Source organism: Cebidichthys violaceus, unplaced genomic scaffold (genome assembly GCF_023349555.1).
Source record: "Cebidichthys violaceus isolate CVI_PGR_0920_01 unplaced genomic scaffold, fCebVio1.0.p SCAF_44, whole genome shotgun sequence".
Classification (NCBI taxonomy): Eukaryota; Metazoa; Chordata; class Actinopteri; order Perciformes; family Stichaeidae; genus Cebidichthys; species Cebidichthys violaceus.
Window position 1 is genome coordinate 1,031,964 of NW_027176639.1, and position 27,671 is coordinate 1,059,634.

The 27,671-nt window shown below is 46.3% G+C and overlaps 3 protein-coding genes across 3 annotated transcripts; 1 reads left to right on the top strand and 2 right to left on the bottom strand.

Moving 5' to 3' along the window:
• The first annotated feature begins 559 nt into the window (after positions 1-559).
• Positions 560-10,345, top strand: tmc5 (transmembrane channel like 5). The gene is made up of 21 exons (XM_068729080.1): positions 560-692; positions 1,127-1,314; positions 1,916-2,088; positions 2,246-2,323; positions 3,619-3,735; positions 3,838-3,940; positions 4,278-4,359; positions 4,553-4,813; positions 5,082-5,224; positions 5,391-5,535; positions 5,792-5,944; positions 6,293-6,459; positions 6,918-6,990; positions 7,076-7,173; positions 7,261-7,356; positions 7,499-7,574; positions 8,088-8,221; positions 8,339-8,512; positions 8,950-9,028; positions 9,189-9,272; positions 9,363-10,345. Exons 2-21 carry the CDS (start codon positions 1,241-1,243, stop codon positions 9,945-9,947), a joined length of 2,895 nt encoding a protein of 964 aa, XP_068585181.1. The 5' UTR covers positions 560-692; positions 1,127-1,240; the 3' UTR covers positions 9,948-10,345.
• A 1,553-nt stretch (positions 10,346-11,898) lies between these two features.
• LOC137886492 (germ cell-specific gene 1-like protein) lies at positions 11,899-16,078 on the bottom strand. The gene is made up of 5 exons (XM_068728969.1): positions 15,790-16,078; positions 13,867-13,914; positions 13,085-13,237; positions 12,800-12,911; positions 11,899-12,284 (listed from the first exon to the last, which is right to left on the bottom strand). The coding sequence occupies exons 1-5, from the start codon at positions 16,076-16,078 to the stop codon at positions 11,990-11,992; spliced, it is 897 nt and encodes a 298-aa protein (XP_068585070.1). The 3' UTR covers positions 11,899-11,989.
• Positions 16,079-18,702: 2,624 nt separating this feature from the next.
• sec23b (SEC23 homolog B, coat complex II component) lies at positions 18,703-27,278 on the bottom strand. Its single transcript, XM_068728929.1, has 19 exons — positions 27,104-27,278; positions 25,652-25,879; positions 25,021-25,078; positions 24,821-24,907; positions 24,302-24,538; positions 24,127-24,203; positions 23,867-24,011; positions 22,741-22,899; positions 22,481-22,596; positions 22,246-22,369; positions 22,043-22,123; positions 21,859-21,948; positions 21,482-21,588; positions 21,000-21,153; positions 20,756-20,833; positions 20,416-20,577; positions 20,178-20,264; positions 19,821-20,042; positions 18,703-19,385 (listed from the first exon to the last, which is right to left on the bottom strand). The coding sequence occupies exons 2-19, from the start codon at positions 25,870-25,872 to the stop codon at positions 19,296-19,298; spliced, it is 2,295 nt and encodes a 764-aa protein (XP_068585030.1). The 5' UTR covers positions 25,873-25,879; positions 27,104-27,278; the 3' UTR covers positions 18,703-19,295.
• Between the last annotated feature and the right edge of the window lie 393 nt (positions 27,279-27,671).

A 27,671-nucleotide genomic window follows, 5' to 3' on the forward strand; every position in this document is an offset into this window, starting at 1 on the left:
ATTGTTACCCTTTTTTTCGTATTTTTCTTATTTTCTTCCGTTTCATATTGACTGGTTTAAAAATATCTAGTCTATTTTGATTCATTAATATGTTTATCACTAATTTTTTAAACCCTCATCTACTGTATAAAGTTGTGTTAGATTGTTAAAAAAAGACCTCTTAGAGTCTAAAATAGAGTCTAAAATTATTAAAGGGTATAAACCAGGTATAAACCAGGATAAAACCGGTTTGCATTTTGGTTGCTAAATGGGTCAAAAACACTGCATCCCTACATTTCCCATAATGCAACTCAACACTATTTATCTATCTATCTATTTATCTATCTATACTGTATTGATTACCATGTCTATGTAGACAACTTCAATGACTGAGCACCAGATATGATAAAACATCCTGCCCACCTTAAGTCCTGGATGCCAATTAAATTCCAGCCTCTGGGGGTTTCATGATTTTGTCACAACACAAAGTGTCCGCAAGGGATTTACATAGCCTATCCAAAGACAGTGGACTTTTACCTTTATGAGCTCAGCACACACTTCCTGGTAGAAGAGACAGCCCCACTGATGGTGTTTCTCACAGGTCACTCCTCTGGCTTGGACTGCGAAAAAGACTAGAAGCCACTTTTCGCAAACGCTACAGCATTTTATAAGGACTTTCTTCTGTTATTCTCCCACCATCACAACACTACCAGGTAAGCAGTTTGTCAATAACGTTCATCATCTGCACAGTGTAGTAAATATAGCAGACAAATTGTTGATTTGTCAGACTGTAGTTTTCTGTTCATTGTTATTCAGATTTTCCTATTTTTCCATCCGTCAGTGACTCTGTGTGTGAGAACCGTAGACTGCTGCATGTGGTGGAAACCAAACCCGTTGTATGAATTAATGATGAACAGATGAGGAGGGCAAGAAGAGATTCAATTACACGTTCTTCCCCCCGACAATGTAGCTGTCACTCTGAGCAAAGACAGGCACTTGGACGCAACATGTGATGCTGCTTGTTTGGGCAATATTAAAGTTGACTTAGCTGGCAGCTGAAGCCTCAATACATCAAGTAATGAAGGCATATATACTCTTATCGTTCTCATTATAACTTAATGTTCAAGAGCAAGTTTTTTTCTGACAGTGTATTACTGAACCTGGACTATACACACATCAACATATTGAAGAGTGACCGCAGCAGGGTCGAGCTGAAGGATCGTCTCCAAAGAAGAGGGAACGGATCAATTTGACAGATCTCATGACAAGTTACAGAAACGGAGGATTCGTCAACTCTGCCTACCATGACAGCGAGACTCTGGAAATTGATAGAAGGTTTGTGGCAATAAAACATTAAAATGTGGTTTTGTCATCGAATGTTCGTCAGTGAATCATTTATCCTGAAAAACCTTGACTTATCACAGAGCGTGTTTGAGTGAGTGCTGTGTCTTTACTGGTAATCAAAGGGCATGTCACGTACTGTGAGGGAATGAACAGGATGTCCTCAAGGAGCAGGCGGCCGTGTGCTGTTTATCTTCCCCGGCTGTAAGAGGGATTCAATTTATGTTTCAGCTTTTGGCTTAAAATGTTAGGGTATTAATAAGAAAAGTTTCCCCCAAAAAAAAAAAAAGACATGACAGTAAACTTCAGGGACACATATATTAGTCCATTATTTTCTAGTGTAGAAACTTGATCCTGCACTTCCTCGTAGGATATTATATCCTTAAAATGACCCACAGGAGAAAAACAATCACCTCCGTCTTAGCCATATATCTATGACACTTAATCACAGATAATGATCTTGAAATTCCAGTTCCTCTCTTGAACCGATGACCCCTGGGCTCTTAAGTATTCATAAACACAAAGTGTAACGACCTCAACGATTTGTCTTTCACGTGACGTCATTTGTTTTCCGTGTGGTCTCTATGTCTCCTAGTAAAAGCCACCACGCCAACCCCTACGCCAGGGGTGAGCGGGCAGACGGACATTACCCGGCCGGTCAGACCAGCGTGCCGGTGGGGGGGTGGCATGAGGAGAGCTGGAGGGGGAGGGAAAGCATCCCCATGGGCCTCATCTCAACAGAGAGTCCGTCATGGCAGCATGACCTCAGTGAGTGACCGAGCTGAACTACGGAACAATATTAAGTCTGCGTGCACATTTTGATTTCTGTATACTCTCTGTAACGTGTCTCTATACGTCCCTCTCTGTATGTTGCTAAGTGACACGTCTGTTGACACTTCTATTGTATCTCCTCACTTCTATTCAGATCACAGTACGTTCCAAATCCCACCCGACTCGCAGCATGATCAACCACCTCCTGTGCGCCTTTCTTCTGCAATGTCAGGTAATGGTTAAACTAATCTTACTCCGTAGACAAAAGGTTCTTTTCACAGTTATTGTAAGCTGAACACACACACACACACACACACACACACACACACACATTAAGTTGTTAAAGTGTCAATCCTTAACATTTCGTTTAGAATTTCTATTTTCCGATTTGTTTCGCAGTCTTTTTATTGATTCATGAGCTTCAAGTGTTTCTTTTATTGTATGCATATCTCTATCAGTTTGTGTGTATACAATGGAGGAAAACTGTAATACGGTATTTTTTCACCCAGTGTTTTATACTGCAAGGTATTGCCATACTTCCATAAGTGGGGCTCAATCACCATTCCTCCTTCGGGGATAGATCGTGATCCACTTTATGTGCATTACAAAACACTGAATGAGAGTATTAGGGACGTTCATTTTGACCTGTTGACTTTGATGATCAATTACCTTTACAAAGTCCTTCAGGATAATCATTAATGGAGGCTACACACATCAAGACAGACAAGGAAGTTGGCAAAGAAAATAAAACGGAGGGGAAGGGGGCTGTGGGGAAAAGGTTGTCTTAATCTGAAGGACATAATCTAAAGGGTGTGGAAAACTTAGAATTTATGTTTTCAGCATGAAGAGACATCTTTTTCCAGCCATAAAAGCAGCATGGCTCCGTTAGTCCGTACTGAAGTATCACAACAACACGCTGCTCAGGAGGAACTGTGATAACTCTGTGTGTTATCAGATCTTCATTTTAATGTCTCCAGTACGTTGGTTTATGACCAAATAAAACGAATCACATTCCCATCAGCCACAATTTTACTATATGTTTAGTTAGCTAATGGTATGGCACCGACACGCTAACATAAAGTGGTGAACGTGGTAAACAGCATTGTTAAAAACGTTAGCACTGTGAGCAGGTTAGCATGCTGAGCTCAAAGCATCACTGTCCTCCTCACAGAGCCGCTGACACGGATGTCTTAAATTATAATGCCACTTTATTACACTGTAATCAGCACGCCATATTGTGAAGCATTACCACGCTCCCTGAGAATGACAGTAGTCACTCTAGTGAAGCAGTTGGCACAGTCGTCTGTCTCCGGCTGTGGCGTCAGCAGCTACAGTATTGTAGCTTTTGTTATCAGGAGTGAAGATAATGTGAATTCGGTGGCATAGTAGCACCCACAGCTGGTGCTGAAGTGCACTGCTATCAGCTGTACCGTCAATCAACGCATTTACAGTAGGCAACACGTGCCTCGTGAGTTCACCGCTATACATCAGCGAAGCACATTGTTCTCTTCGCGTCCGTACGTCCAGGTAACATGACAGTGAGATGGAGGGGAATGACAATGAGAAGGATGAGCATGTTTCCTAGCGGGGATCCTGCCCATGCAGCCTTCGCAGAGGACGCCGTCAGGAGCGAGATGGAGAACGGTAAGCGGTGTGAGGAGAGACGCCTGATGTGTACGTTCTGGGGTGGGAGCCTGTGTAAAGATCACAGGGGGGTCTCATCTCGTCTTGTCTGGTGTGTGACAGAGGAACAGAACCTGGTCAAGGAGCTCGTTGCCCTGTCGACGCGGGACCGAATTCGGGCCATTCGGGATCTTCCAATGAGCTTTGAGGAGAAGCAACACATCAGGTGGGTCTTGACTCAGGAGCAGTTAAAGGTTACACGCTTCCTTGTCAGCATCATCCCAGGTTAACCATTGCTGCTGAGAGCCATAAAATAAGAGTTCTGTACGCAAAGACATGGTGGTACTGTGTTGCAATAGAGATCACTGGAGGAATATATACACATGTACACACTGCTCTCTTGTTTCGAGGTATATTTCACAAGAAACTATTAAAATGACAGAAAGTCCAAAGATGTTTCTGCTGCGTTGTGTCACAATGTACCTAATTCATCGGGAGATCTAGACCTTTAAGGTGCTTTATGTCATTATCACACCAAACATTGCTCTAAATTACCTCCACAGGAGCCGAGTGCTGGCGTTTAAGTCCTCCAAGCAATCTCGCAACTTCACCTGTTTTGCAGACTTCTCTGAGAACGTGTCCCTGGTAAGTAAACAACATGCTGCAGCGCCATACTTAAACAACTCATTGTGCGTACAGCCATTTTGATATGTAACCTATGTGCTACGTGCTTATACATGTTCACAAGGTGCTCTCTCTCTCTCTCTCTCTCTCTCTCTCTCTCTCTCTCTCTCTCTCTCTCTCTCTCTCTCTCTCTCTCTCTCTCTCTCTCTCTCAGTCTTTCCGCAGGTGCGGCTACAGCATCAGCTCAGCCAGGCAGACCCTGGAGCTGTGGCAAGGCATCATGAAAGAGATCGGTGGCAAGTTTGGCACCAGTGTCCTCAGCTACTTCGTGTTCCTCAAGTGGCTGCTCATGTTCAACATTTTCTCGTTCCTGGTCAACTTTGGCTTTATTACCATCCCGCTGCTCGTTTACGACCCGTCTCCCAACATACCTCCCAACGTGAGCTTCACAGGCCTGGAGCTACTATCTGGAGCAGTGAGTTGAGACTCGTGAATCCGCAACTATCCAAATGATCCCTAATACATTCCATTTAGTTGCTCCGATCAATATTTGTTGATATCGACAGTGGATGAAATTACTACGTGTGACAATTAAAAGTCTTGTATTAATGACCACACAAAAGAGTCATCGCCCCGAGCAGTTCCCTTAGCTTTACAGATCCTTTTCAGCTCATTTTTTTGGTTTTCTGCAACTTTCATTTTGTTTCTCCCAATGCATAGTAAATGTGTTTCGGTTCCTCCAGGGTTACTTCCACCACACCGTCATGTACTACGGTGGCTACAGCAATGAAACCCTGCATGGCCTGGTGGAGTACAACATGCAGTTGGCCTACTTCTTCACCATTGCAGTCTACATGGTTCTGTGTGGAATTGCACTTATCTTCAGGTTAGTTCATTTTCTGTACAACTAGAATGCAGATCACAATATATATATATATATATATATATATATATATATATATATATATATATATATATATATATATATATATATATATTGTTTTTGCCCTTTGAATGCAAAGACATACATCTTACCTATTTGTCTCTCGCAGCATGGACAGCGCATTCAAGAAGAACTATGCACTAGCAGACCCAACTTCAAACAGCGCATGGCAGCTTCTCTGCAGCTGGGACTTCAGTATTACCAATGAGAGGGCAGTGAGACAGCGCAAGAACAACCTACGCGTCCAACTCAAGGTGACTATTACTGTGCTGGAAACTCCAGACACCAGGTGGGGAAAGAGAGAGAGAGAGAGAGAGAGAGAGAGAGAGAGAGAGAGAGAGAGAGAGAGAGAGAGTCGTTTCATTCATGAAATATATCTGAAACGAGCAACTCTGAGTGAGATAAGCCTTCAGACGCTCTGCTCTGTCAGAGGTTAATTCCTGCTTAAAGACAAACCACGAAGCCTCATTATGTTTCACAGCCACGATTGTCCTCTTGCCATATCTTCAGGAGTCCTTGTCAGAGAAGGCCCAGAGGGAGCTGCTCACCCTCTCTGAAGAGCTGAAGCACTTTGGGGTCTATCTGGGTTCCTGGCTGCTCTCCACCGGCTTGGCTGTCGGCTGTGGAGCTAGCATCTATTATCTCTGCCAATACGAACAGCAGGTACACGAGTAAAGATTGAGCAATTATACAATTAAATTGGACTAATTGCTTTTGTTCGATATAGACTACAGAGAACAGGAAAAAAGGTTTCTTCTCTGTCTGGAAAATAATTGTAAAACCAGTATTAACAGAACTCTATTGATCCCTTTGTTTGTGGATAAACTGCTTAGTAACACTTTATGGCATGGTAAAGTATTTGGTCTTTAAGATCTGTATCAGCGTGTGTCATAAGCTTGTAACTTACAGTAATGTGTCAAGTCATTTACCGGCAGTGCAGGGTTTGAGTCACTTCTCAGTGTTTGCTGTCTGGCGCTGCCGTGAGCTGACCTCCGTCTGTCGTCTTTATAGCGGGCGACAGATGCCGCCAGCTGGTCTCTGCTCCAGGAGGCAGAGACTCTCCTGGTTCCCTTTGTGGTGTCTCTGATGAACCTGGTCGTCCCGCTCTTCTACTCCCTCTTCAACAAGTTTGAGCTCTACTCCAGCCAGCGCAGACAGATCTACGCTCTGGTGGTCAGGTTAGACTGCAGGGACACATTATACTATGCAAAATGCACTTATTTGCTTTATTGCCGAGAATCAAATGACAAGATTGATAGATCTGTCCATTCATTATGAAGCTGGAGCCACAAGTTGATTAATTTAGCTTAGCTTAGCATAAAGACTGGAAACGGGGGGAAATAGCTAGCATGGCTCTTCTGAAGCTCAATAACTAATTTGGATTATTCCCCTCTAAAACCACAATTAGCATTAATACACATATATAATGAATTTGTCACCTTCTTCTTAAGAGCCAGGTTAGATTAGTTTCCACCTGTTTTTAGTCAGGTTATGCTCAGCTAAGCTAACCGGCTGCAGGCTCCAGCTTTGTATTTACTGTACCTTCACACAGTGGTGGCATCAATCTTCTCAACTAATTGATGCTTAACTAATTCTGTTGAGCATTAATAATCCTTTTTTTTCTCTTTTCCCAAAGAAACGTGTTGCTCAAGATGTCCATTCTGGCCGTCTTGTGTTATTACTGGATGACCGTTGTGGCTACGTTTTCAGTACGTTTGACCATTTTTAAATACACCGGTGTTAGTCATGTCAGTATACAGACGGTCGTTTATGGAGCGGTTGTGTTCTCCACAGTGTTGGGAGTCCATCGTGGGCCAGGCTTTGTACCGTCTCGTCATTGTTGATTTCCTTTTTCTGATGTTGGGATCCTTCTTTGGAGAGTTTCTTAGCAAGTGAGTTACACACTTTCACTTTGTTCTTCGCGATCACAGCAATGGGGCAGGTTAACCTAAATCAAAATCATGATTTCTTTGTAACAGTGTGATTGGGACGAGATTACTACCTCGCCTCGGGGTTCCAGAGTTCGACGTAGCCAGAAATGTCCTGGAACTCATCTACGCACAGACTCTGTCCTGGTAAGATCAATGCCTCCAACAATCACTACAAAATCTACAGCGAGAGCGCGATGAGATCAGGATCAGGATATGTGTTCTCTCTTCTGCTCTCAGGGCTTATTTATTATTAAAAGTGAGTTTATTTTCTATTATCTCCCCACAGGATTGGAATCTACTTCTCTCCTCTGCTGCCTGCCATCCAGATCCTCAAATTTTTCCTTCTGTTTTACGTAAAGAAGGTAAGTGCAGGTTCATTTAGTTTAGAGGCCACCATGACACACGGCCACAGGAAGATACGAAGCCCTCGCTGGCCGAGCCACTCTGTGTGATGTTTTAGGCTCACGTTACGCTATTTGTGCACCTGGTTCAATCATCTAATTAACTCCTTTCGTCACGCTGACAGCGTGCTTTATTTCGTGTCCTAGTAAAGGCAGGTAGGGCGTGTGGTTGTGCTATATAAAGTCAATCAATCCCAGAGTCAAATAATGGAACATGATTGGTAATTTGACCCGTTGACCCGGTGTTGTTGAATGTTTAATGAACGTGCTGAATGAGCTTTGAAGCAATGCTTTTCAAAGCTCTGACGAGCTCCTCGTGTTCTTTATCAGGGAGTGAAACAGATTTGATGTTTTGGCAGAAATGAGCTCATGGTGTTGTGAACTTCAATAATACCATGAGGTATTGCAATAATAATGAGTGAAAAATGGTGTTTGTGTGTGTGTGTGTGTGTGTGTGTGTGTTTGGTTACCCAGGTCAGCCTGATCCAGAACTGCCAGCCTCCGCGACGGTCGGGCAGAGCAGCTCAGATGCAAACCATCTTCATCGCCCTCCTCTTCTTCCCTTTCTTCGTGGGAGCCCTGTCCATGGTTGCATACACCGCCTGGAGGTACAAGGACCCATTTTGAATATCACACTAACAACCTGACCAGTCTTTGATACGTGCTGCACTCTTTACCCGTACAAACCTAAGTCTTGCTCGTGTCCACCTTGTCCTGCGCTGCAGTCTGACTCCCTCGGAGCAGTGCGGTCCTTTTCGGGGACTCAACAACACCTTCAGTGTGGTTGGAGTGTGGATAGACGATCTGGAGAAGATCCCTGGTTCTCAGTGGGCCGTCTGGATCTACGAACATGTCATCAGAAGTGAAATCTTCTACTTCCTTATCTCGCTCATCATCATGTAAGTGCGTGACAAAAAAAAATCCGGTTGGGAATCAGTTTTTGCAAAACTGTGTTGACTGGGGAAAAAAAAATTAAATTCTGAAGATTATTAATGTATCGTTTATTCGAGAAATGACAAAAAAAGGACTTAATCAGCTGAGGCAAAGTGTCGACAAAATGGACAACTAGGTGTGTAGTGTATGTGCCGTTGTCATAGCAACGTCATGTGCAGCGCAGTTTCCTTTCAGACCATTGAGTTTAAGTTTAACATTAAACAATCCGTTTGTCATTGAACAGTCACAATGTTCCCCTGTCTTTACCGACATTCATTTGACTATTGAATCATAGACTCAACAAGGTGTGTGTGTGTGTGTGTGTGTGTTCCTGTACAAGTGAGTGTGTTAGTGTCATTATGCAAATAATTTGTCATTCATATTATCATGTTTTCCTCCTCAGTGTCATTATATACATCTTCTGGCAAGTCACTCAGGGCCGCAAGCAGCTTATTGGTCTGCTGAGACAACGGATTGTTAACGTGAGTGTGTTTTAAAAACCATCATTAAAATGCTGTTCTGTATATTTCTGCTTGGTAGCCCTTTGGTATGCCTGCTTTTCAAATAGTTCTCTTTCTTTCTCTCTCTCTCTCTCTCTCTCTCTCTCTCTCTCTCTCTCTCTCTCTCTTGTCCTCCCACCAGGAAGGGAAAGACAAGTCCTTCTTGTTGGAAAAGCTCCAGAACCTCCAGCTTGATAAAAAATCCAAACAGAAGAATCCAAAAAAGGTTTGATGTGAAGATGATTTCACGGTAACTCTTCACCTTTCAGCCTGACATTTGTCATCAACCTCGCCGCATACTTTCTCCCGTCCTCAGCACTCCAAGCGGCGTCCAGACGACCACTCCTCCACCGGTCAGTCCAACTCAAACGCCATGGTCCAGGCGTTGCTCGCTCGCCAGCAGCTTGAACAGGAGGAAGAGAGACGCCGCACCGGTGGAGTGCCCGTTCCCTCCGACATCTCCACCTCCAGCGCTCTGATTCAGGCCATGCTGGCCAGTCAGAGGGCCGACGCCCAGGATGAAGATAACCGCTCGCTGTTCTCCAGCGCCTTCGCACAGGCCGGGCAAGCCAGGCCGAGGGTCGAGGGTCAAGAGGGGGACGAGTACTACGGCACGGGTTTTTCTGAGAGCCCTTTCAACACATCCAGCGCCGTCACACAGGTGATGCAGGCCAGGCAGAGGGCGGAGGAGGACGGGGCGGATGACGCACACGACCCGCCGTCCTCCGTGTCAGCTGTCATGATGCAAGTCATGCGAGCCAGAGAGCGGGCCGAGCAAGAGGACAGGCCTCAGTGGGTCCCAGCTGCCCCACAGAACTCAGCTCCGGCGGGCTCCAGCGCTCTCATACGGGCCATGTTGACCCGGCAACAGGCCCAGAACGAGTACGATGACGGTTACTGACCAAAGCCGAAGATACGCGACTGAAAACGACAACAGACGACGGAAATCACACTTTGTCGGTTTAGGGTTTGAGTTGTCGACCAAAGATCAGCATCAGTCAATAAATAAGGTGATTGTTCAATCCTGCTGTAAATCCAAAAGAACAAAGCGATACGATCTCTACTGTAGCAGGGCGAGAAGAGAGTGCAGGTCCACCTCTTTATGCAATATTTTTTACCAATATATTTTAATATGTCTCTAAAACGGTATACAAGCCTTGTATTATAACAAGTACACACGAGGCCTGATCTTGTGCCTAGTGTCATTTCTGTATCATTAACACAAGTTGTTAATCCTGTTATATTCTCTGTGAAATGTAGATTAATACCAGATACTTAATAAAAGAAAGATGAAGACGACTGTATTTGTCACCGTCCTTTTTGTTGTGCCGCCATCCAATAGGAAGAGAGGGTTTGACAAAACAAAACGAAACCTCTGAATTTCAGGATCATAATGAGGCAAAGCTGTAAACACTCTACTTGATTGAGCCGCTGATCCCAGGCAGAACAACAACAGAACATCCGATGAACCCTTCAAAACAAACTCTACCATAAAACACTATGTTGTAAGAAATGCCTGAACCGTCCAGTGTCAGCTCAGAGAATACGGTCACCGGTAGAAACTGAGTGACGCGTAACACAACACTGCCCTCTAGAGGCGTTATGTATGTAATGCCATTGAGTTTGAGGTATTATCACGCATCTGTCTTCTCAGTGATTCCAACGTCACATTAAAGATCCCCTCCAGACCTATAAAGAAGACTCTGCTTTGAATAAAAACGTGTCGTTTCGCCTCGTTAAAAGAATTCCCTCTCGGCTCTGGAAGCAGCAATAACTGAAACACGTGTTTTGAGGGGACACAATGAAAAGAGTCATTTCCATAGCAGTGAGTATATATATTTTACTTCAGTCAAAGCAGAAACATCAAATCACATTACATACGGCACTGAAACATATGTGATATTATATTGACTGATGGTCATCTTGAGATCAAACGTGTCTCTGGAGTTTCTCCTGATACCGTGTGATGTTTGGGCTAAATATGCAAATCACAATAAAAGTAACTGGTTGTGAAGATGAAACTTTCCACAGTCATTCTGTGCACAAAGATACTTTCTATATGCAGGCACATCATTTGCAGTAATTGTTTGTGGCTTTGTGTCACAATGAATGGAAAGCAGTGACCAGTGTCTTTGCATTGATTTATTGATTGACTGAAACATGTTTAAAGCTGCTACAGGGAACTTCCATTCTGTGTTGGTGGGCCCTGTTGAGAAGAGTGGTAGTGTTTCTGAGCACCAGAGTCCATTTACAAAACCTCTCATTTGACTGCAGCAGGGGTCTTAGACAGTCTGTCCCGCTCAGTCCCGGTTCTGGTTCTCCCGATGCTCCCTTCCCTCCGCCCTCTGGGTCTCCAGCGGCGTGGCGTCGGTGTGGAGCGGCGAGGCGAGGCGAGGCGAGGCGAGGCCGTGCTGCTGGCAGGAGGAGGAGACGCTGCTGAGCCGAGCCGTCTTCCTCCCAAACCGGAGCTAACCGACATAATTGAATCTGATTTTGCGCAAAATCCGACACGGTGGCACCGATTTAAGATGGAGAATAACTAGATAGAATTGCTGATGGTCTTGTTTAGCCACAGAAAGTCATATAGAGGCAACGATATTAAATTGAGACCGTTTCATAACCAGTTAAAAGTTCCTCACAGTAACTTTAATAAGGCTATTAGCATCTGAGAGGCCCTCGCTCTATTTCTACGGGTGTACAGTACTTTTATTTCTACATGGTGGTAGGTTACACAAACAGTGGCAACACCTTCATCCATGAGATTAGCTCATGTCCAGCTGTTTCCGGTCGAAGCCGGTTGGACCCACGATTAAGGCAGTGAATCAGGAGGAGCTAATGACGCGTCCCTGAAATCCTGTCAGCTGTTCGTCCCAAACCACATATTGGACCTCAGCGCTTCCCCATCCATCAGCGATGCCAACCACCTAAACTGTCCCGTCGTGTTCAGCACTGCTCTTCCCCTAAAGACGTTGCAACGTCGCTCAGGTCCAGAGAGTCGGCGGGCGTGGGAGTTTTCCTGCCACCTTTCAGGGTCTGGCTGGAATAAACCTCCACGGATTTGGAGATGGAGTGCAGGGAGCATTCCCGTAAATATCCGAAAGCCTCGCGCGCGTGCTCCTCGCGTATGCTCTGCTCGAAGGTCTTGCGCTTGTGCCTGAACTCGATGACGGTCTTCGTGTAGGAGTTGAGCGTGGTGACTGACGCGCCCATGCAGCAGGTGAAGGACGCCCAGGCCATGCTGATAGAGAACAGAACAGAGAGAAATGCACTTTGTAATTCAGCGGTTGATGAACAGCACCGTGTAGGGACACAATTCTAATTGCATTTGGACATTTTTTTTTTGTTTGTGGAGATTTGCGTGAATCACTTCAAAGTCCCTCTGCTCCCCTCAAGCATGCCGGCCCACATGGGGGATCAGACAATCATCGTCTCATGTACTTTTCATGCGGGTTGGCTAATGCCCACGAAAGGTCAAGAATTGTTTAGCCTCTAAAGCAAATTTCCAGCATCCTGTGCATATTGTAAAGGAGTGAAATATCATCCCCTTATGCAATTCCAATCACGCCTGTATTGGGGCTTTGGACACCAAAGCCTAATCCTGCCACAACATGAGAGCTTTGGGCTGTTTTCATTAGAGACAGCGATGCCGGGGCGACAGCAGAGCTACAACCCGCTATTTTTGGGGGCCGCTACAGGCGGAAGGGACTCCCTTGTCAGCGGGAGTCCAGCTGCTGCGTGACTGTGGAGTCATACCAGAAGGACCAGCCGTAGTCCCAGTTGTAGGGCCTCCAATCAGGTGGACCGAGGCTGACGGTGACCTGGAAGACCTGTGTGTACATCACATGAGCCACCATGCCCAGAAGACCTGAAGCAAGGCACACGATGCGTAGATGGTTAGATGGCTGCATGCTTCAAATGCAAAATGTACACAAAGAACTCTTCAGCAATAAGATGATTGGTTTCCACAGACTTAAGAGTAAAGCCTGCTCATGTACGCACACATATGCATGCATGTCAACACAGTAAGGACGTGACTACCTGAGAGCACGGTGAAGACAGCGGCGAAGGCGTTGAGCTTGAGTCCATCGATGACGTTGCTGGAGTGGACCAGGTCCAGACACATGAGGCTGAAGCCCACCACCAGCAGAACGATGTACAGCATCTCAGAAACCAGCGACAGCCACAGCATGCCTGCAAAATGAGCCCACGACATCAAATGTTCACATTACATGTGATGTCATTTACAGTATGTTTACAGTAAGTTACAATACATTCATAGCACAGATGGCAGATGACAAGTCCTTTTAAATGTACTGCTGTTTAACTACACTGAACTGTGAATTATTCTTTTGCTATTTTAATATCTGACACTGATATGTTTTGGAGGATTTCAGTGATTCCTCTGGCAGCACATAGGGGCTGATGTTCCACGTCTTGATCGAGTGCTACAATGCTGAATTTCAGCTGATGTCTGAGTTCTCAAATCTACTCCAAATCTTATTCAGCTTGAATAAATCAAGCCAAGCCTAATCGCATCTCCATTGCGGCCTCCGTCTCGTCTTTGATCCCATCGAATCGTCTCGCAGCGAGACAGGAAATGAGTATTTTTTATTTAAATACGACAGTGTCAACGCAGCTGAAAATCCTAAAAGTTCGAGAGAGAGTGAAGTCGCTCTCTCCCTCTGTGTGTATGTGTGTGTGTGTTGCAATCAGTGCTTCTCCTCGCTTTTGTTGACCTTGCCAGGCCCGGCGGCGTGACCTCCTAGTGCACGTTCGTGCACGTGGAGAACTTCTGATGGTGATGAGCGGCGGACACTCACCTTTCTCCGACGGCGGCGCCAAGTCGATGAAGCTTCTGCACATCTCACCTGCAGCAGAAAGACATCGTCATGACTTCAGAAACAAGTGAGTGATGTGTTTGTGCAGGAGTTGGGAGGACATGTGAGTTGTTGAAAAGGTCAGAGAAGAACAAAAGTGAATAAATAAATGCTCTTAGTACTGAACTGATACCGGCCTAAGTCCACGTCCTAATACGGGTTTAATTCCCGATGTGTGTCCAGGTGTGTTTTGCTGGATCGGCTTAGATAGAGTATGACCTCCGGCCCGATGACCACGCAGCAACAGCAGATTCACAGATCGTAAAGTTCCAAAATGAATAAACAGAATGTTGAATAAGAGGCACATGTCAGAAATGCAGCTTTTTGGGCTTCTGATTCGGTGTCACCAGCTGGTGTGTTTTCAACGCCGCTTGACATCTGGTTCCTGTTCTATTGAGCTACAGGTACTTTGCATAGAACTACAATGACAGAACAGAATAAGAGGCACTTTAATAACACCTGTGCCTCAAAACCTTCAACCCACTCGGAGACGCAGTAAGAGCCCGTGTCAATTTAGCAAACGGGACGGACAAAAAGACAGGACCCTGAACACGACCCGGTCCTGCAGACGTGATGCGTTCCTTCTGTCGCCTGTCGAGCATGTCGCTGGATTTGTTGTAAATGGAACACTTTAATCAGGTAGAAGGAGGGGTGGCAACAGCTGTTTTGAGGAAAAACTCATCAAGGCCCCTGTTACATAATCCTTATTAACTCAAGCTGTCTCAGCCCCCCCCCCCCCCCCTCCTCCACGCACAGACACTTGATGAGATGGACATGTGCTGGAGATGGAATTCCTTCCGGAGTAATCTCAACGTTCATTTCTAGTCTTAAGCGCCATAAACGTGTTCATTATCATCACATTGTCACAGTTATGAGCTCCGTGGTGTTTCCCTGGGGTTGACCGTGGATGCTGGGGGACAAGTCCTAATCAAGTTGCAGAGAACTGACCAGAGAGGACTAATCTGCCCTGATCCCACCTTTGACTTGAACGTTCACCCTTTATGACGCTCGTTACCTAACGGCGACTCATTTCCCCCTCTTGAGCCCTTTGTTATTAAATTACCAAATGACTTTTCCTGTGAAGAAGTGAAGCTCTGCTCACAGTTTCCGCTTCCCTTTTGATCACGACTGTGTCCCTATCACCCACTTCAGGCCCCGGAGTAGAACACTGAATGTGTGTGTGTGTGTGTGTGTGTGTGTGTGTGTGTGTGTGTGTGTGTGTGTGTGTGTGTGTGTGTGTGTGTGTGTGTGTGTGAGTCCTCTCTTTTGAAACTTTAAACCGAAGCTCCGCATTCCACGCCAGATATAAAAAAAACAGACCTCACTAGATCCCTGCAATTTGATGAGCGCACTGATATAAATGGAAGGCGATTATCCCGAAATTGTCATGAGAGGGAATAAATTAAAGAGAGCGACTAATCCCCATTTTGAACCGAGAGCTCCATTGTGATGAACGAAGGAGCTGAAATGACTGAAATGATCGTGTGTTTAAAGTGAGGAGACAATAGCCTCATGTCTGGTGAAGTGAGCTGTGACGTGATGACAATGATGATCAATGCTGCTACAATTAAAACAAAAGAGAGTGAAAAGTGAAACTAAATTGTTACGATAAACCCAAATAGTTTTTTTAATCATTTTTTTATCAATAAAAATATAGTCGTATTAAAATAATTTGAAAAAGTGCTACAAATAAAGAATAAATCAGTTTCTACATCAAAGCTTTCTTCATAATTTCCTCATCAGAAATGATGTAATGAAGTACACTAACTTTAGTCCAGTGGCCACACACACACACACACACACACACACACACACACACACACACACACACACACACACACACACACACACACCTTCTCCTCTTACTTTCATCGTGGATGTTCTCCTCACATGAGAACCAGATGCCGGTGTGGAACTGTCGGAACAGGAACCGGTCGTCCCCGGTCTCCCAGCTGTACACCACTTTGTTCGGGTCCGTCTCGTTCACTCCGTAGTCGATGCACTGGTGCGTCCGCAGCTTGCTGCACTTCGGCTTGGGGACTCTCTGGGTCCCCACGCACCAGTAGGTCGTTATGAACGCGGTCGTTGAGAAGAAGATGGCGAAGAAGTTCAAGGTAACCGACAGAAGGCTCCTGCATTTGCGAGTCGTCTTCATTGTCCGTGGGAAGGATGCAGCGGCGCGCGGCGGACCGAAAAGTTCATGGGTGCGAGCCAAGTGGAGAAGACGCGCGAGCCCCGGTTAATTTCCAAACGCACCTGGTGGAGGTAACGGTCCAATGTGGCGCTCCACGACTACCGGACATCTCCACTGATGCTGAGGACACCGACAGCATCCCCACACTGAGCTCAGCCGCGTGTCACAGTGTCACATTCTAACACTCTATTTCTCTCCTCCACGCGCGATGCCCCACGAGTGTTCAGCCTATAGGGTGTCACGTTGTCAAAGGATTTGACGCTTGCTTGCATCAAGTGTGGGATTTTCTGATGATGCAGATGCTCTCTCTCTCTCTCCCTCTGTCTCTCTCTCTCTCTGTCTGTCTGTCTCTCTCTCTCTATGGCTGTCTCTCTCTCTCCCTCTCTCTGTCTGTCTGTCTGTCTGTCTCTCTCTCTCTCTCTCTGTCTCCCTTTCTGTCTGTCTCTCTCCCTCCCTCTCTCTCTGTGTCTCTCTCCCTTTCTCTGTCTCTCTCTCTCCCTTTCTCTGTCTCTCTCTCTCTGTCTCTCCCTTTCTCTGTCTCTCTCCCTCTTTCTCTCTCTCTCTCTCTCTGACCACACCGATGGTGGTCTGTTGACCTTCTGCACACTTTGAGAAGTAGAGATGATCTCCAAGGCCTGAGAGTCTGCGGTGGACGTCTTCTCATCTGAACCGTGCCCGGAGTGCAGAGACAACACCAATGTTGTCATTCAGAAGACGTTTCCCATGAGCACAGAGACTCTTCAGTCGCTTGACCCTCGGTGCAAACAGTCCGACAAGCCCGGAGTAAACGAGGCCAGAGAGGCCCGATGTCTGACATCACCTTGTCTCCGCCACTAAGACACCAAAACAGTATTTTATTTAAAGTGTAAAGTGAGAATGTCTAACACAAGTTGCTCAATCTTCCACTCACATATGAACTCTCACTCTTGCTTCATTCAGTAACACTCAGGGGTTTGTTGCTCCAGCCTTTGTGTCGGTAGCACATGGTGGCTAATATTAGCTAATGTTAGCTAGATAGACTGTAGATCGACATTGGTGTGAAACTGACATTAGTGAGTCTCTAATTATGCTAATGTTACAATATTAATACACATTCAGACTCAAGTTTGAGCTTGTTTAAATCTAAACAGCAAAGGAGCAGAACTATATTGTTTACGGTATGGCGTCATGTGACTACAGCATTGTGTATCATAGTTATATAAAGGCCATATTCCATATAGAATTCTTACATAAGTTATCTGGGACAGAAACCGGAATGGATTTCTCTGGCTGCCGGACTAGAACTGATCCGTTAGGATTTGATAGGAGATAATAAGACAACACATTTCCTTACAGCTTTGCCTAAGCCTGGGAATCACATGGACATGAGCATCATGAACGATCACTGCCGGAGTGAGAGAAATATTAATGTTCGCTTGTTCCTCTGAACGTCATCGAACGGCCGCATTCCTTTCCACGGCTCAAGACGGACACGAGTCCAGATTAAAACGAAGACATGATTGCTTTCCCTTTATGAGATCATTTCATATCCACCCATCTCACGCAGCTGCACCGACCTCAGCTGAAAAAATGCACAGGCCTAAAAGCAGCTTTTGGCCGTTTGTGCAGTGGTATCTCTGTCAGGAGATTAAGAGCCGCTGCGCTGCGTCTCTTTTGACTTGGCCTTGAATACCTTTGGAGCATATGTGGCTTCAGAGTTCAACATTATAAGGCCTAAGCTCTTGATAGACACAGACTTCATTTGTATTTCAGTGGCAACTTCCGCTTAAAGCCCCTAAGAGCAGAATTTGCCTCTAAACAGATAGCCCCCGAGGATTAGTCTTCATAATCTGCCGTTCACTGATCCTCGAAATCATACCGTCTGGGTGCTCTGAATCAGCTTAGTGACAGTGGATGGTGTGTGTGTGTGTGTGTGAGTGGTTTTATGATTGGAATGGCGTGCCGCGCAGGCATTATGTACAGTAGCAACAAATGAAAAAGACAATTGTTGAGGGAGAGTGTCACTTCCAATCTGCACAGGGCGCCGCGCCGCCGACCACGGCGCTGCGTGCAAATCTGCAGGAGGCCTTTCCTTCTGCTGCACGACAGCGAACAGATGCACCGCTGCACCAACCGAGCAGCTCCGGCTGCCTCACCTTCTACGGGCTCTAACCCGGGGAAGACGCCTACGAGGACAGAGAGCGAGGACGGACGACACAGACGGGATCCGTTTCCTGCAGACGGGGCTTTATGAGGAGGGCATTAGGACTCCAGACAGGCTCTGGATCAAACGACCGTCCCTTTTATACAGACTTACAGTACATTGACGTTTGATTACTGAGACACTCGGGCAAAATACCAGATGGTGACGAGAGGACTGGACTACTGAGTGCCTCGTGAAGTTACAAATATCTCTCGACGTTCGTCATTGAAAACAGTTCCTCAACAATTCCTCAGAACATTAATCCTTATTATTATTATTATTATTATTATTCAGAGGGAATTTTCTTGGAAAACACAGGTATAATCCATGTAGGATTTTAAATCTATACGTCAAATGAACTGCGATTAAGGAGCCGTCGGTGTGAAGACCGAGGAGCCCGGTGGACATTTCTTCAGCATCAGAATATTTATTCATGAGAAAACAATTTCTTTAGCTATAGACAACACACACACACACACACACACACACACACACACACACACACACACACACACACACACACACACACACACACACACACACACACACACACACACACACACACACACACACACACACACACACACACACACACACACACGAACACAAATAAAACTCTTACCATTAGTCTAATTATTCTGTAATATCAAATATAAAAGAGAGAGTATTTGATATTGCTTACATGAGGACAGTCTTGAGTACTGGAGCAGTTTCTTATAAATAACAAGGTAATGAAAATGAGTAGGAATGTCACTTCTGTTTCATATTAGGAATGTGCCGTTTCCCCCCCTTCTTCTGTTTCTCTTCATTTTGCAGCATGGATATGTCACACATGGCCCCAGAACAGGACACAATCAAGCAAGCACATACAGTGGGCTCTCTGGGTTTGGGCTCGTTTAAAAAAGCAGGGGGAGGAGGGGGGAGGGAGGTAAATGTTAATGGATCCCGGTGTCATAACGCGAATGTCCGATCTCTCTGTGGTGTGAAGAGAGACGTCTACGCGGAGCTGGAAACCGCCAGCTTCTTCAAGTGGTCCATGAAGACCTGCAGGCTGACGTCGTCGGTGAGGATCGGGGCGCCGGTCTCCTGCAGAAGCAAACAAGAGGCTGAGTGATTTGAGCACTTTGCGGACAGATCTTTTCATCACACAACTCTGATCCCATGATCACTTTAGCAGAGCACAACTGGTTTATCACTAAAGATTGGCTTATGCAGGGCCTCGCTCTGGGCCGTCAGTGTGTATAAACGGCAGGGTAGCGTTCTTATCCCGGGAAATAAAGAGATTGATGCTATTTTAGGCTTTCAATCTCCCACACTTAAATTCAGAGGTTAGCAAATCCAAGACCTGAGTTTTCTGACAGTTTGTTTTTCACCCCCCCAAGGGGGTTCAGACAATCCCAGGGTTTTAAAGTCTTCATTTGGAGGCAAGAAGTGAAAATCCACTGACGTCTTTAAATGTTGCTGCCCTCTAAAAAGCAATCTCTTTTGCGAAGCATCGAGTTGTAGCTTGTAATGCCGTACCTGTCCCCAGGCGTAGAGGTTGTTGTGGGTCTGCGACGGGTTGACCTTAGAGAGCAGGAAGCGAGCCTGGGAGCCTCCGTGCTCCGTGTCGACGTAGCGCGGCATGGGGAAGCGCGTCTGCAGGATCTCCTGGGCATCGTCCAGCGGAGCCAGCAGCAGCTGTTTGAAGTTCTCGTACTCGGCCATTTCCTGGTAGCCGGCCTTACGCCACTGGGCGATGGTCTGGAAATTAAAAAAGGAAAAAGGAAATTGACAGCATTAAGAAAACGCCTTCTGTATCAGCAGAAAAAAATTCAAGAAATGACCTGACAGGTGCAGATTTTAGGAACTAAAAAGGGGATAAATCAAGCGTCTCACCTCTCCGTGGTAAATAACCAGCTGGAAGAAAGTGTCCATCAGCAGGATTCGATCCGGCAGGATGCTGCTGCTGTCCAGGAGGACGGGCTGTGAAGAAAAACACGTCCAGTTCAGAACAACTCGAGCACCACATCACCGACACACACACTTCTTATGAAAAGTCCTGATGCTCCTCCAACGCTGATCATAACAACAACAATAATAACAATAACAACGGTGTGGAGGGTGTGAGGCTGACCTCTGGTGGTCCGTGGAAGGAGTACGAGTAGAGGATGGGCTGGATCATGATCAGGGACTGGGTCAGGTCCTGCCTGACGAAGTGGTGCCTGTAATAGGACGACTCATCGGGGCTGTTGTTGAACACCTGCAGGAAGGGCGACCGCCGCAGGTGGAACATGAACTGCAGGTGGAGGAGAGGAAAAAGATAGTTTGAATGTCAATTAAATGTACATTACAGTGTTACAATGAATCGATAAATCAGCTCTGTAATGATTGGGAGAGATTGTATTTAGTACTTATTATTATTATTATTATTATTATTATTATTATTATTATTATTATTATTATTATAGGTTCACCTGTGGGTAGAGGGACAGAGACTCGGACAGTTTGAAGGACGTCGGATCATCTTTGTTGAACTGGCCAAACTTCTGACACTGAAACCAAGGGAGACAGAACGTTGTTCAAACACTGAACACAATACCTTACATAACCTGGAACATCACACGTAAGCAAATACGAGGCGGCTCTATATCAAACAAATCCAAACAACGCCAACTATGCATTGTTCTGGACACAAAGCGCCGGAGGAGCGTCACTCACCAGGCGGATGAGCTGCCGGTCGAGCCAGCGCAGGACGTCTGGTCCCTCCTCCGACTCGGCTCTGAAGACTCCCAGGCGAGCCATGAGCACCGCGGCCGCCTCCTGGTCGAACGACGACTCGACGTGCTGAATCTGGGACTGTGCGTCCGCCCAGCTGAGGTGAGGTGAGGTGAGGAGGGAGGGAGGGAGGGAGGGAGGGAGAGAGAGAGAGAGAGAGAGGAGCAGGTGAGCACGGGCGTGGTTTGAATGACGCACATACAAACAGGTTTCTGACGGCTTCATTATATCACCAACGCCTGTCAATTTTCATATTTTCCATTTTAAAATTAGATCGCTGTGATTTACCGATGTTCCAAATGCCTCGTGTGTGGAACGTACTTGGCAACAAAGTGATTCTAGGTAAGTGAAGTGAAGTGAACTAGCTTATTAATAACAATGTTCTGGGTTGACCCGGAGTGAAGCAGAGGTTCAGGGTGTCTTACTTCCTTGCGATGGTAGTGACCCGTATCCTCCTTTGTGTGTTGGAGTGCTGGTACTGGGTGACGAACTGGACCGCCCCTCGGCCACCTTGGGGGACTGGTGCATTGTGCTACACACACACACACACACACACACACACACACACACACACACACACACACACACACACACACACACACAGTAGAGACAGTCAGACTACTATCGTCGATCACTTCCCTCTTTGAAAGAGCCGAACACACAAAAGGAAGTCATTGTTCCACTAAACAAAGCCTTCATCCCGTCACAATTATTCACTTGTTTGATATGATTACTTTAATCTCCTACAGTAATCCCATCACAGCTCACAAGATAAGGTTCAAGATAGTTTTGTTTTTTTTACCTGATTCACCACTTCAAAATAAACGCCCAGAGTGGTGGAGGGGTTGAGGCCGCACACTTTCCATTGGCTCGTGCCGCCGATACCCATCTCCTACACAAGACAGAGAACGTATTGTTATGCACCGCAAACAACGGCTCTCAGACTACGACTCCACCGAGTGACGGAAGAAGCAGCAACGACTCACATTCTCTGAAACACAAGCGCCCTTTGAGTTGAGTGAAACACACGGTCCGATGGTCCCGCACACCTTCACCTCCCTTGACGTCTAGAGAGACAGAAGGACCGCATAAGTATGCAAAGTACAGAACCACTCAGTGCTCTGAAAAGCAAAAACACAGCAAACCACGATATTCACTGGGACTCCGGTGACTTAAATCACTTCTTCACCTTGACTTCCAGGACGCCCCCGAAGGCCATGCGGAAATCTCCGTTGTAGTCTTTGCTGAAGACTCTCTGGAAGGTCTGCTTGAACAGGGAGGTGTTGAAGGAGTCTCCCATCACAATGTGGCCCCTGAGAAGAAAACAGAACACTTTTAGAATCACATTTTTGTTGTGAAAGAATCCCTAACAGACTAATATAATCCCACACCCTCAACCAGTTCAACAGTGAGTGCCGACGTACCCGGTGAGATTGGACAAGCACTTCATCTCCAGCAGCCCCGTCTGGTCCAGGGCACAGGCGTAGATATCGATACAGTGACCATTTACTGCTGAGCGGTTGGCCATGGCTTCATAGTACTGTGACACACAAAACAAGCAGACAAAAGACATGAAATGACGACTCAACGTCAGCGAACAACAGTCAGTTCTAACAACAAACCGTAGATGGAAAAGTTCAATCGAATACACGTGGTGTTGCAGAGGGTTCGTTCACTCGCTCACCTTGGTGGCCTTCTTCAAATGGCGAGCGTTGTCCTTCTGGATGTCATGCCAGGAGCGGATGGGGGTCTTCAGCTCGTCTCCCACCACCATGCCCGGGCCTTGGGTGGGGGGTCCTCCGATGAACAGCATCACACGAGCCCCCGTGTTGGGGAACGTACCCTGAGGGTGAAGAGATAAAAATAAGAAAAGAGTCTTAAAGGAGCCGCTAGCTAGACGGATGTGAGTGTTAACAACAGCTGTGTTTGTTGTTTACGCTCAGAGTCGAGTTGGGGGAGTGGCTTAGGAGGGACCGTCAGTGCTGCCAACGTTTTAAAGACTTTTGGAGCAAGTGCTGCTTTCTCAAGATTACAAACCCTAGCTTTAACTGAATCTATCTATAGAGAGTACCGCAAGTCTGCCGAGTGCTTTTAGGGAACCAGTTTCAACACTTCCAACTAAGTCCACAGTCCAGGAGTCTGGCAAAGTCAGAGAAGCAGACCTTTGGAAGTGCGCCACATCGTCACAGAACCTCTGAAATCAGCTTTTAGGTTCCCAGTAAACAGTGATTCATTTACACAGGGACAAAGTGTCCTCGCAATCAAACAAATAAGCCCACAAATGCTGGCTGCTAGCCACTTTATGCAAAAAAAAAAAAAGACTCATTCATCAAGTCAAACGCCTCTCGACAAATCAGTGAATCTGGAGTCACTGAAAGAACCAAAATGTATTCTAATCAGGCCTCGTCTCCTATCTGCTGAAGGGGAGTACGGCGGGGGGGGGGGGGGGGGGGGTCTGTTGCATCAGTTACATAAGCACTCAGTAACGGTGGAGGGAAGAGACACAAGGCAAACAAGGAAGGAGCCTTAGCCTTTGAACTGACGAAGCTCACGCACTGTTCCTGCAGCAGGAGATAGCCATCAACAGGTACATGTGGAACAGTCACACCGAGGAGGCCAAAGTTCAGGTGACGGTGAAGCGCCTCATTTAAAAAGGACTGATAAATTAATTTGTATCCAGAGAATAAGGTTCAGAGATGGATTTAAATTGTGTTGAACCACCACATGCAAGACACTCATAGTACGGTTTTATTTGCATCCACACCGTGTGTACACTATCATCTGTGCTTCTGCATGTGTGTAGACTTTACCTCCAGCAGGCCGACGGCGACAGTCAGCGCAACGCCGGTTGAGCGGAGCGGCCGTTTGCCTTGAGGGACGGGCCACGGGTCTCTCTGAAGCTCACCGAGCAAGTCAGTCAGATTCATATCCACTCTGTGCACGGGCTGAAGGAACCTGTATTTGAACACAAGCACACCTTAGACAAAGAACAGCTGGGAGGTGTATTTCATAACTTTGGGAAACGACTAACTGGCTGAGACCAGAGGTGAGTGTTGACGCTCCTCCTTACCTGCAGGAAGCATCCTGAGGTGCCAGAGGGCGACCTTGTTGTCCCGACGCTGCTGGCTTTGTTAAACCCAGCATCTCCTGAAAGAAAAAGAATTATTACAGTTGGGCTTCTCACACATAAATCTCCTAAATTTGCCTCACATCTCAGTTTCCTCATTCCTTCGGCGACCACCGACCTGGATCTGTTTGGAGGAGAGGTCTTTGGTGCCCCTGAACACGTAGCTCTTGGCGATCCCCTCACAGCTGAGCTCGTGAACCTGAACCATGCGTCCGAATGTGATGAGGCCCACCAGGGCGTTGGGCGGCAGCAGGCTGAGGGACATCTGAAGGGACTCCTTGAGGGCCTGGAGGTCCTCCTCCTCCAAACACGTGTCCACCACATAGAGGAAGATCAGCGGGGCCGTGGGTGCACGCTGTGAAGAGGTGAGAGAGGAGAAGGTTACACATCTTGCTTCTGCTTAAGTACACTAGCAGAGACACATATGCATCATTCATGAAACCACACTTGTTAGCTAATAGCAAACAATAGTAGTCAGGCCGCCCTCGGCGAAGTACAGGGCCTTTCTCCCCCCTGATGACACTGAACACATCGATTATCTGATCCATAACTAGGACACAACAGAGTACATCTAGAGTACACACAATCTCCTTGCATAGGGCTGAGGTCAGAGTGCAGACATGCATGTGGTATTTACCTGTACTATGTACTCAATGGTAGAAAACTGTGGCATGAGCTCCGCTGGCTGGTTCACTTCGGATATGCCTGCATAAGAGGGAGGGAACTGCGGAGACACAGAACCAGATCAGCAACCTCAATACAGGAATGCAGCGAGTCCATATATCGCCAGCCTTGCATAACGGCAAACTGAGGTATGCAGTGAACGTCGGTACTTACGGGGTTCCTCTGGAAGCAGAAGTTGCACGCCCATATTTTGGCTCTGAAGTCGACTTGACTGCGAAGGAGTGAGCAAAACAATTGGGTTAGGGATCCACCCATTTGGCAGGAGTGATACCGTGACTGACACATATGTCCATTTGCAACTCTTATGTACCACACCTAATATTTGCTGATGCAGGAAAAGCTATTTATACAAAAGCACCAAATGCCCTGCAACCCATTGTCTTTTACTTAACGAATACTAAAATGAAGGAATGTCAAGAACACAGGCGGCACTAGAAAGTTGCACAGATGGTTGAACGTAATTGCCATGTAAAAAAAGAAAGGTAAGGTATGGCTCTGAGTTATGCTCTGCTTCATGCTCTTAGATGCTTGTTTGGAAAAGGAGATGTACTTATGACTTCTGGTGACTAGTAGTTCTTTTGATTACCACTGTTGAATGCACTTATTGTAAGTCGCTTTGGATAACAGCGTCTGCTAAATGACTGTAATGTAATGTAAAAAATATGTCAAAATAAAAAGGTTGAATACTCAAATCCTTGATTTTCTTTTTGACAACTTGCAGTTTAAACAAACATTAGAAAAGTTCACATCTGTGTGCATGGGCATTGCTTCCCATTCAACTCACCATAGTGGGTTGAGCACTGCCTTACAGTTGGCCCGGCTGCACAGAACCGGTTCGTACTGGACCGGCGGGAGGTCAGGCCTCTCCTTGAGCGGTGTGAAGAGACACGAGACCGGGACCACCAGCCTGGTGGCTTCCAGGCGGCTGGAGGGCCAGAGGTTCCAGCTGAACCTCACCCCGTCCCTGTCCTCGTTCTGTTGGATGAACTCCTGGTAGGACGCCATCGCCGAGCTTCAGCAGAGACACAGCACAACAGAGACACAGCGATGATTTTAAGTCCAATAGAAGCAGTGGGTACAGTCGCTCCGACGGCCTAAACAAGTTCACTGCTCTCCACCGGCTGCAGCTCTCTTTATACAGGCGCTCCTTTCCCCTCCCATGCTAAAATAAGACGCAGATATTCAAAAGCGTGACGCACACACCTGTCCTGAGCACGCCTGAACGCCATGTTTTGGAACAGTAGAGGAATCACAGTAGTATTTTTAGGTTACACCTTTGTTTGCCTGTGTCAGTGAGACGTCATACCTTTTGGCAAAGTGTCACATCAGATCCTGTTGTAGACACTCCGCCTGTTTCTCACCGCGATCAGAGGAACTTCAGAGCAATGCAGCAGTATTTCAGCAGGTTTACAAAGTGCATGTGAAGAGATGACGGAAAAAAAAAACCAAACAAAAGTAACAATCTAGTGTCGTCAGCTGGGCATTAGATTACAGAGCGTACAACATGACCTTTGAACTGTGTACTAGGTAGGCCTCCAAATATATCTATCACATCTACCTAATTACATTCCTCACTTAATTTAATATTGATGAATCATCAATGACAAGCATTCCTTTATTCCAGTTGATCCACTGTGACAGTTTAGCTGTTTTACTCTGACTTATGCACATCTGTCTGGAATCTATCTATCTATCTATCTATCTATCTATCTATCTAGATAGATAGATAGATAGATAGATAGACAATTAACTTGTTGAGATAATGAAATGTCAATGGCCCATATGTGATAAAGGGGACGTGGGGTTGATTCTGTGGTGTTTACTCTGAGGGGAAAGTACAAAGCAACCTAGAAATTGTATTAAATCATAGAAATAATCACTATTTTTTTTTTTTACAACGGTTAGCTTTAACTAGATAGCACGGGCCACGTATCACTGCTGATGAACCCACCAGTGAAGGTTAAGATCACGTTAACTGTCGTGAACACCGCTGAGGTCTAACGGTAGAGTCGTAGAAACAAACCGCATCAGTGTCACGGTAAACGTTAGTGTTGACCGCCGTTGCCAAAAACATCTGTCACTCAAAACGCCTAAAAAAGCTAACGCTTCGTTGTGTGTCTGGCTGAGGTTAGCTAACGGAATGTAGCATTAGCCCACTTCCTGTTCCCCCCCACCCCCCCCCTTTTCTTGAATGGAAGCGGCCTACTCTCGAGCAAAGTTGGGGTCGCGTGCTTACCTTTAGATAGATCAGGTTGGTCTCAAGTCTAGGGACACGAGCAGAGGAGTCTGTTGTGTTCAACGAGAAGCTACAGCATTTGGAGGTAGAAGCAGACGGACGTACGGGACTACGACGGGGAGGGGATCGCTCCCTACCAGCCGGCTCTTTGCACTTCGCTAGAATGACGTGTTACTCCAAGTCCAAGGCGTCTCCCATTGGCTCGTCTGTCGGTGACGTCGACGGGGCGTGTTGCGCGTGCGCAAGGGAAGAGGGCAAGCGTGGGACATGTAGTTCACAGCGTTGGCCTACTACTGCAACGCCGGTGTCTCCCCTAACGGCCCAGTGAGGGAGTTGAAGAGGTTATCTGACGTTACCTAGTGTACAGCGTGACTGATGACGTGTGATTAGACCTGTGTTTGTTTTCACTCGTTGCTGCGCAGAGAGGTGATTACCCTAAACCCATTCATACTGTTAGTAGAACATGAAGCTACTGAACTAAACGGCTTTACATTCTTGAGGCAGGCTACTGTAGTTTCTATTCCACTGTTATTTAAAGGGCATTATTCTACCCTTACTTTTAAATCTA

Coding starts and splice junctions, on each gene's coding strand:
- LOC137886492 (XM_068728969.1), bottom strand. CDS start 16,078: ATGAAGACGACTCGCAAATGCAGGAGCCTTCTGTCGGTTACCTTGAAC. Junction 13,915..15,789: donor GGAGAACATCCACGATGAAA/GTAAGAGGAGAA, acceptor TTTCTGCTGCAG/GTGAGATGTGCAGAAGCTTC. Junction 13,238..13,866: donor GGCGCCGCCGTCGGAGAAAG/GTGAGTGTCCGC, acceptor CTCATTTTGCAG/GCATGCTGTGGCTGTCGCTG.
- tmc5 (XM_068729080.1), top strand. CDS start 1,241: ATGACAAGTTACAGAAACGGAGGATTCGTCAACTCTGCCTACCATGAC. Junction 2,089..2,245: donor GTCATGGCAGCATGACCTCA/GTGAGTGACCGA, acceptor ACTTCTATTCAG/ATCACAGTACGTTCCAAATC. Junction 7,575..8,087: donor TTCTGTTTTACGTAAAGAAG/GTAAGTGCAGGT, acceptor TTGGTTACCCAG/GTCAGCCTGATCCAGAACTG.
- sec23b (XM_068728929.1), bottom strand. CDS start 25,872: ATGGCGTCCTACCAGGAGTTCATCCAACAGAACGAGGACAGGGACGGG. Junction 24,908..25,020: donor TCTGCTTCCAGAGGAACCCC/GTAAGTACCGAC, acceptor GTGTCTCCGCAG/TTCCCTCCCTCTTATGCAGG. Junction 20,043..20,177: donor TGGTTATTTACCACGGAGAG/GTGAGACGCTTG, acceptor TTTAATTTCCAG/ACCATCGCCCAGTGGCGTAA.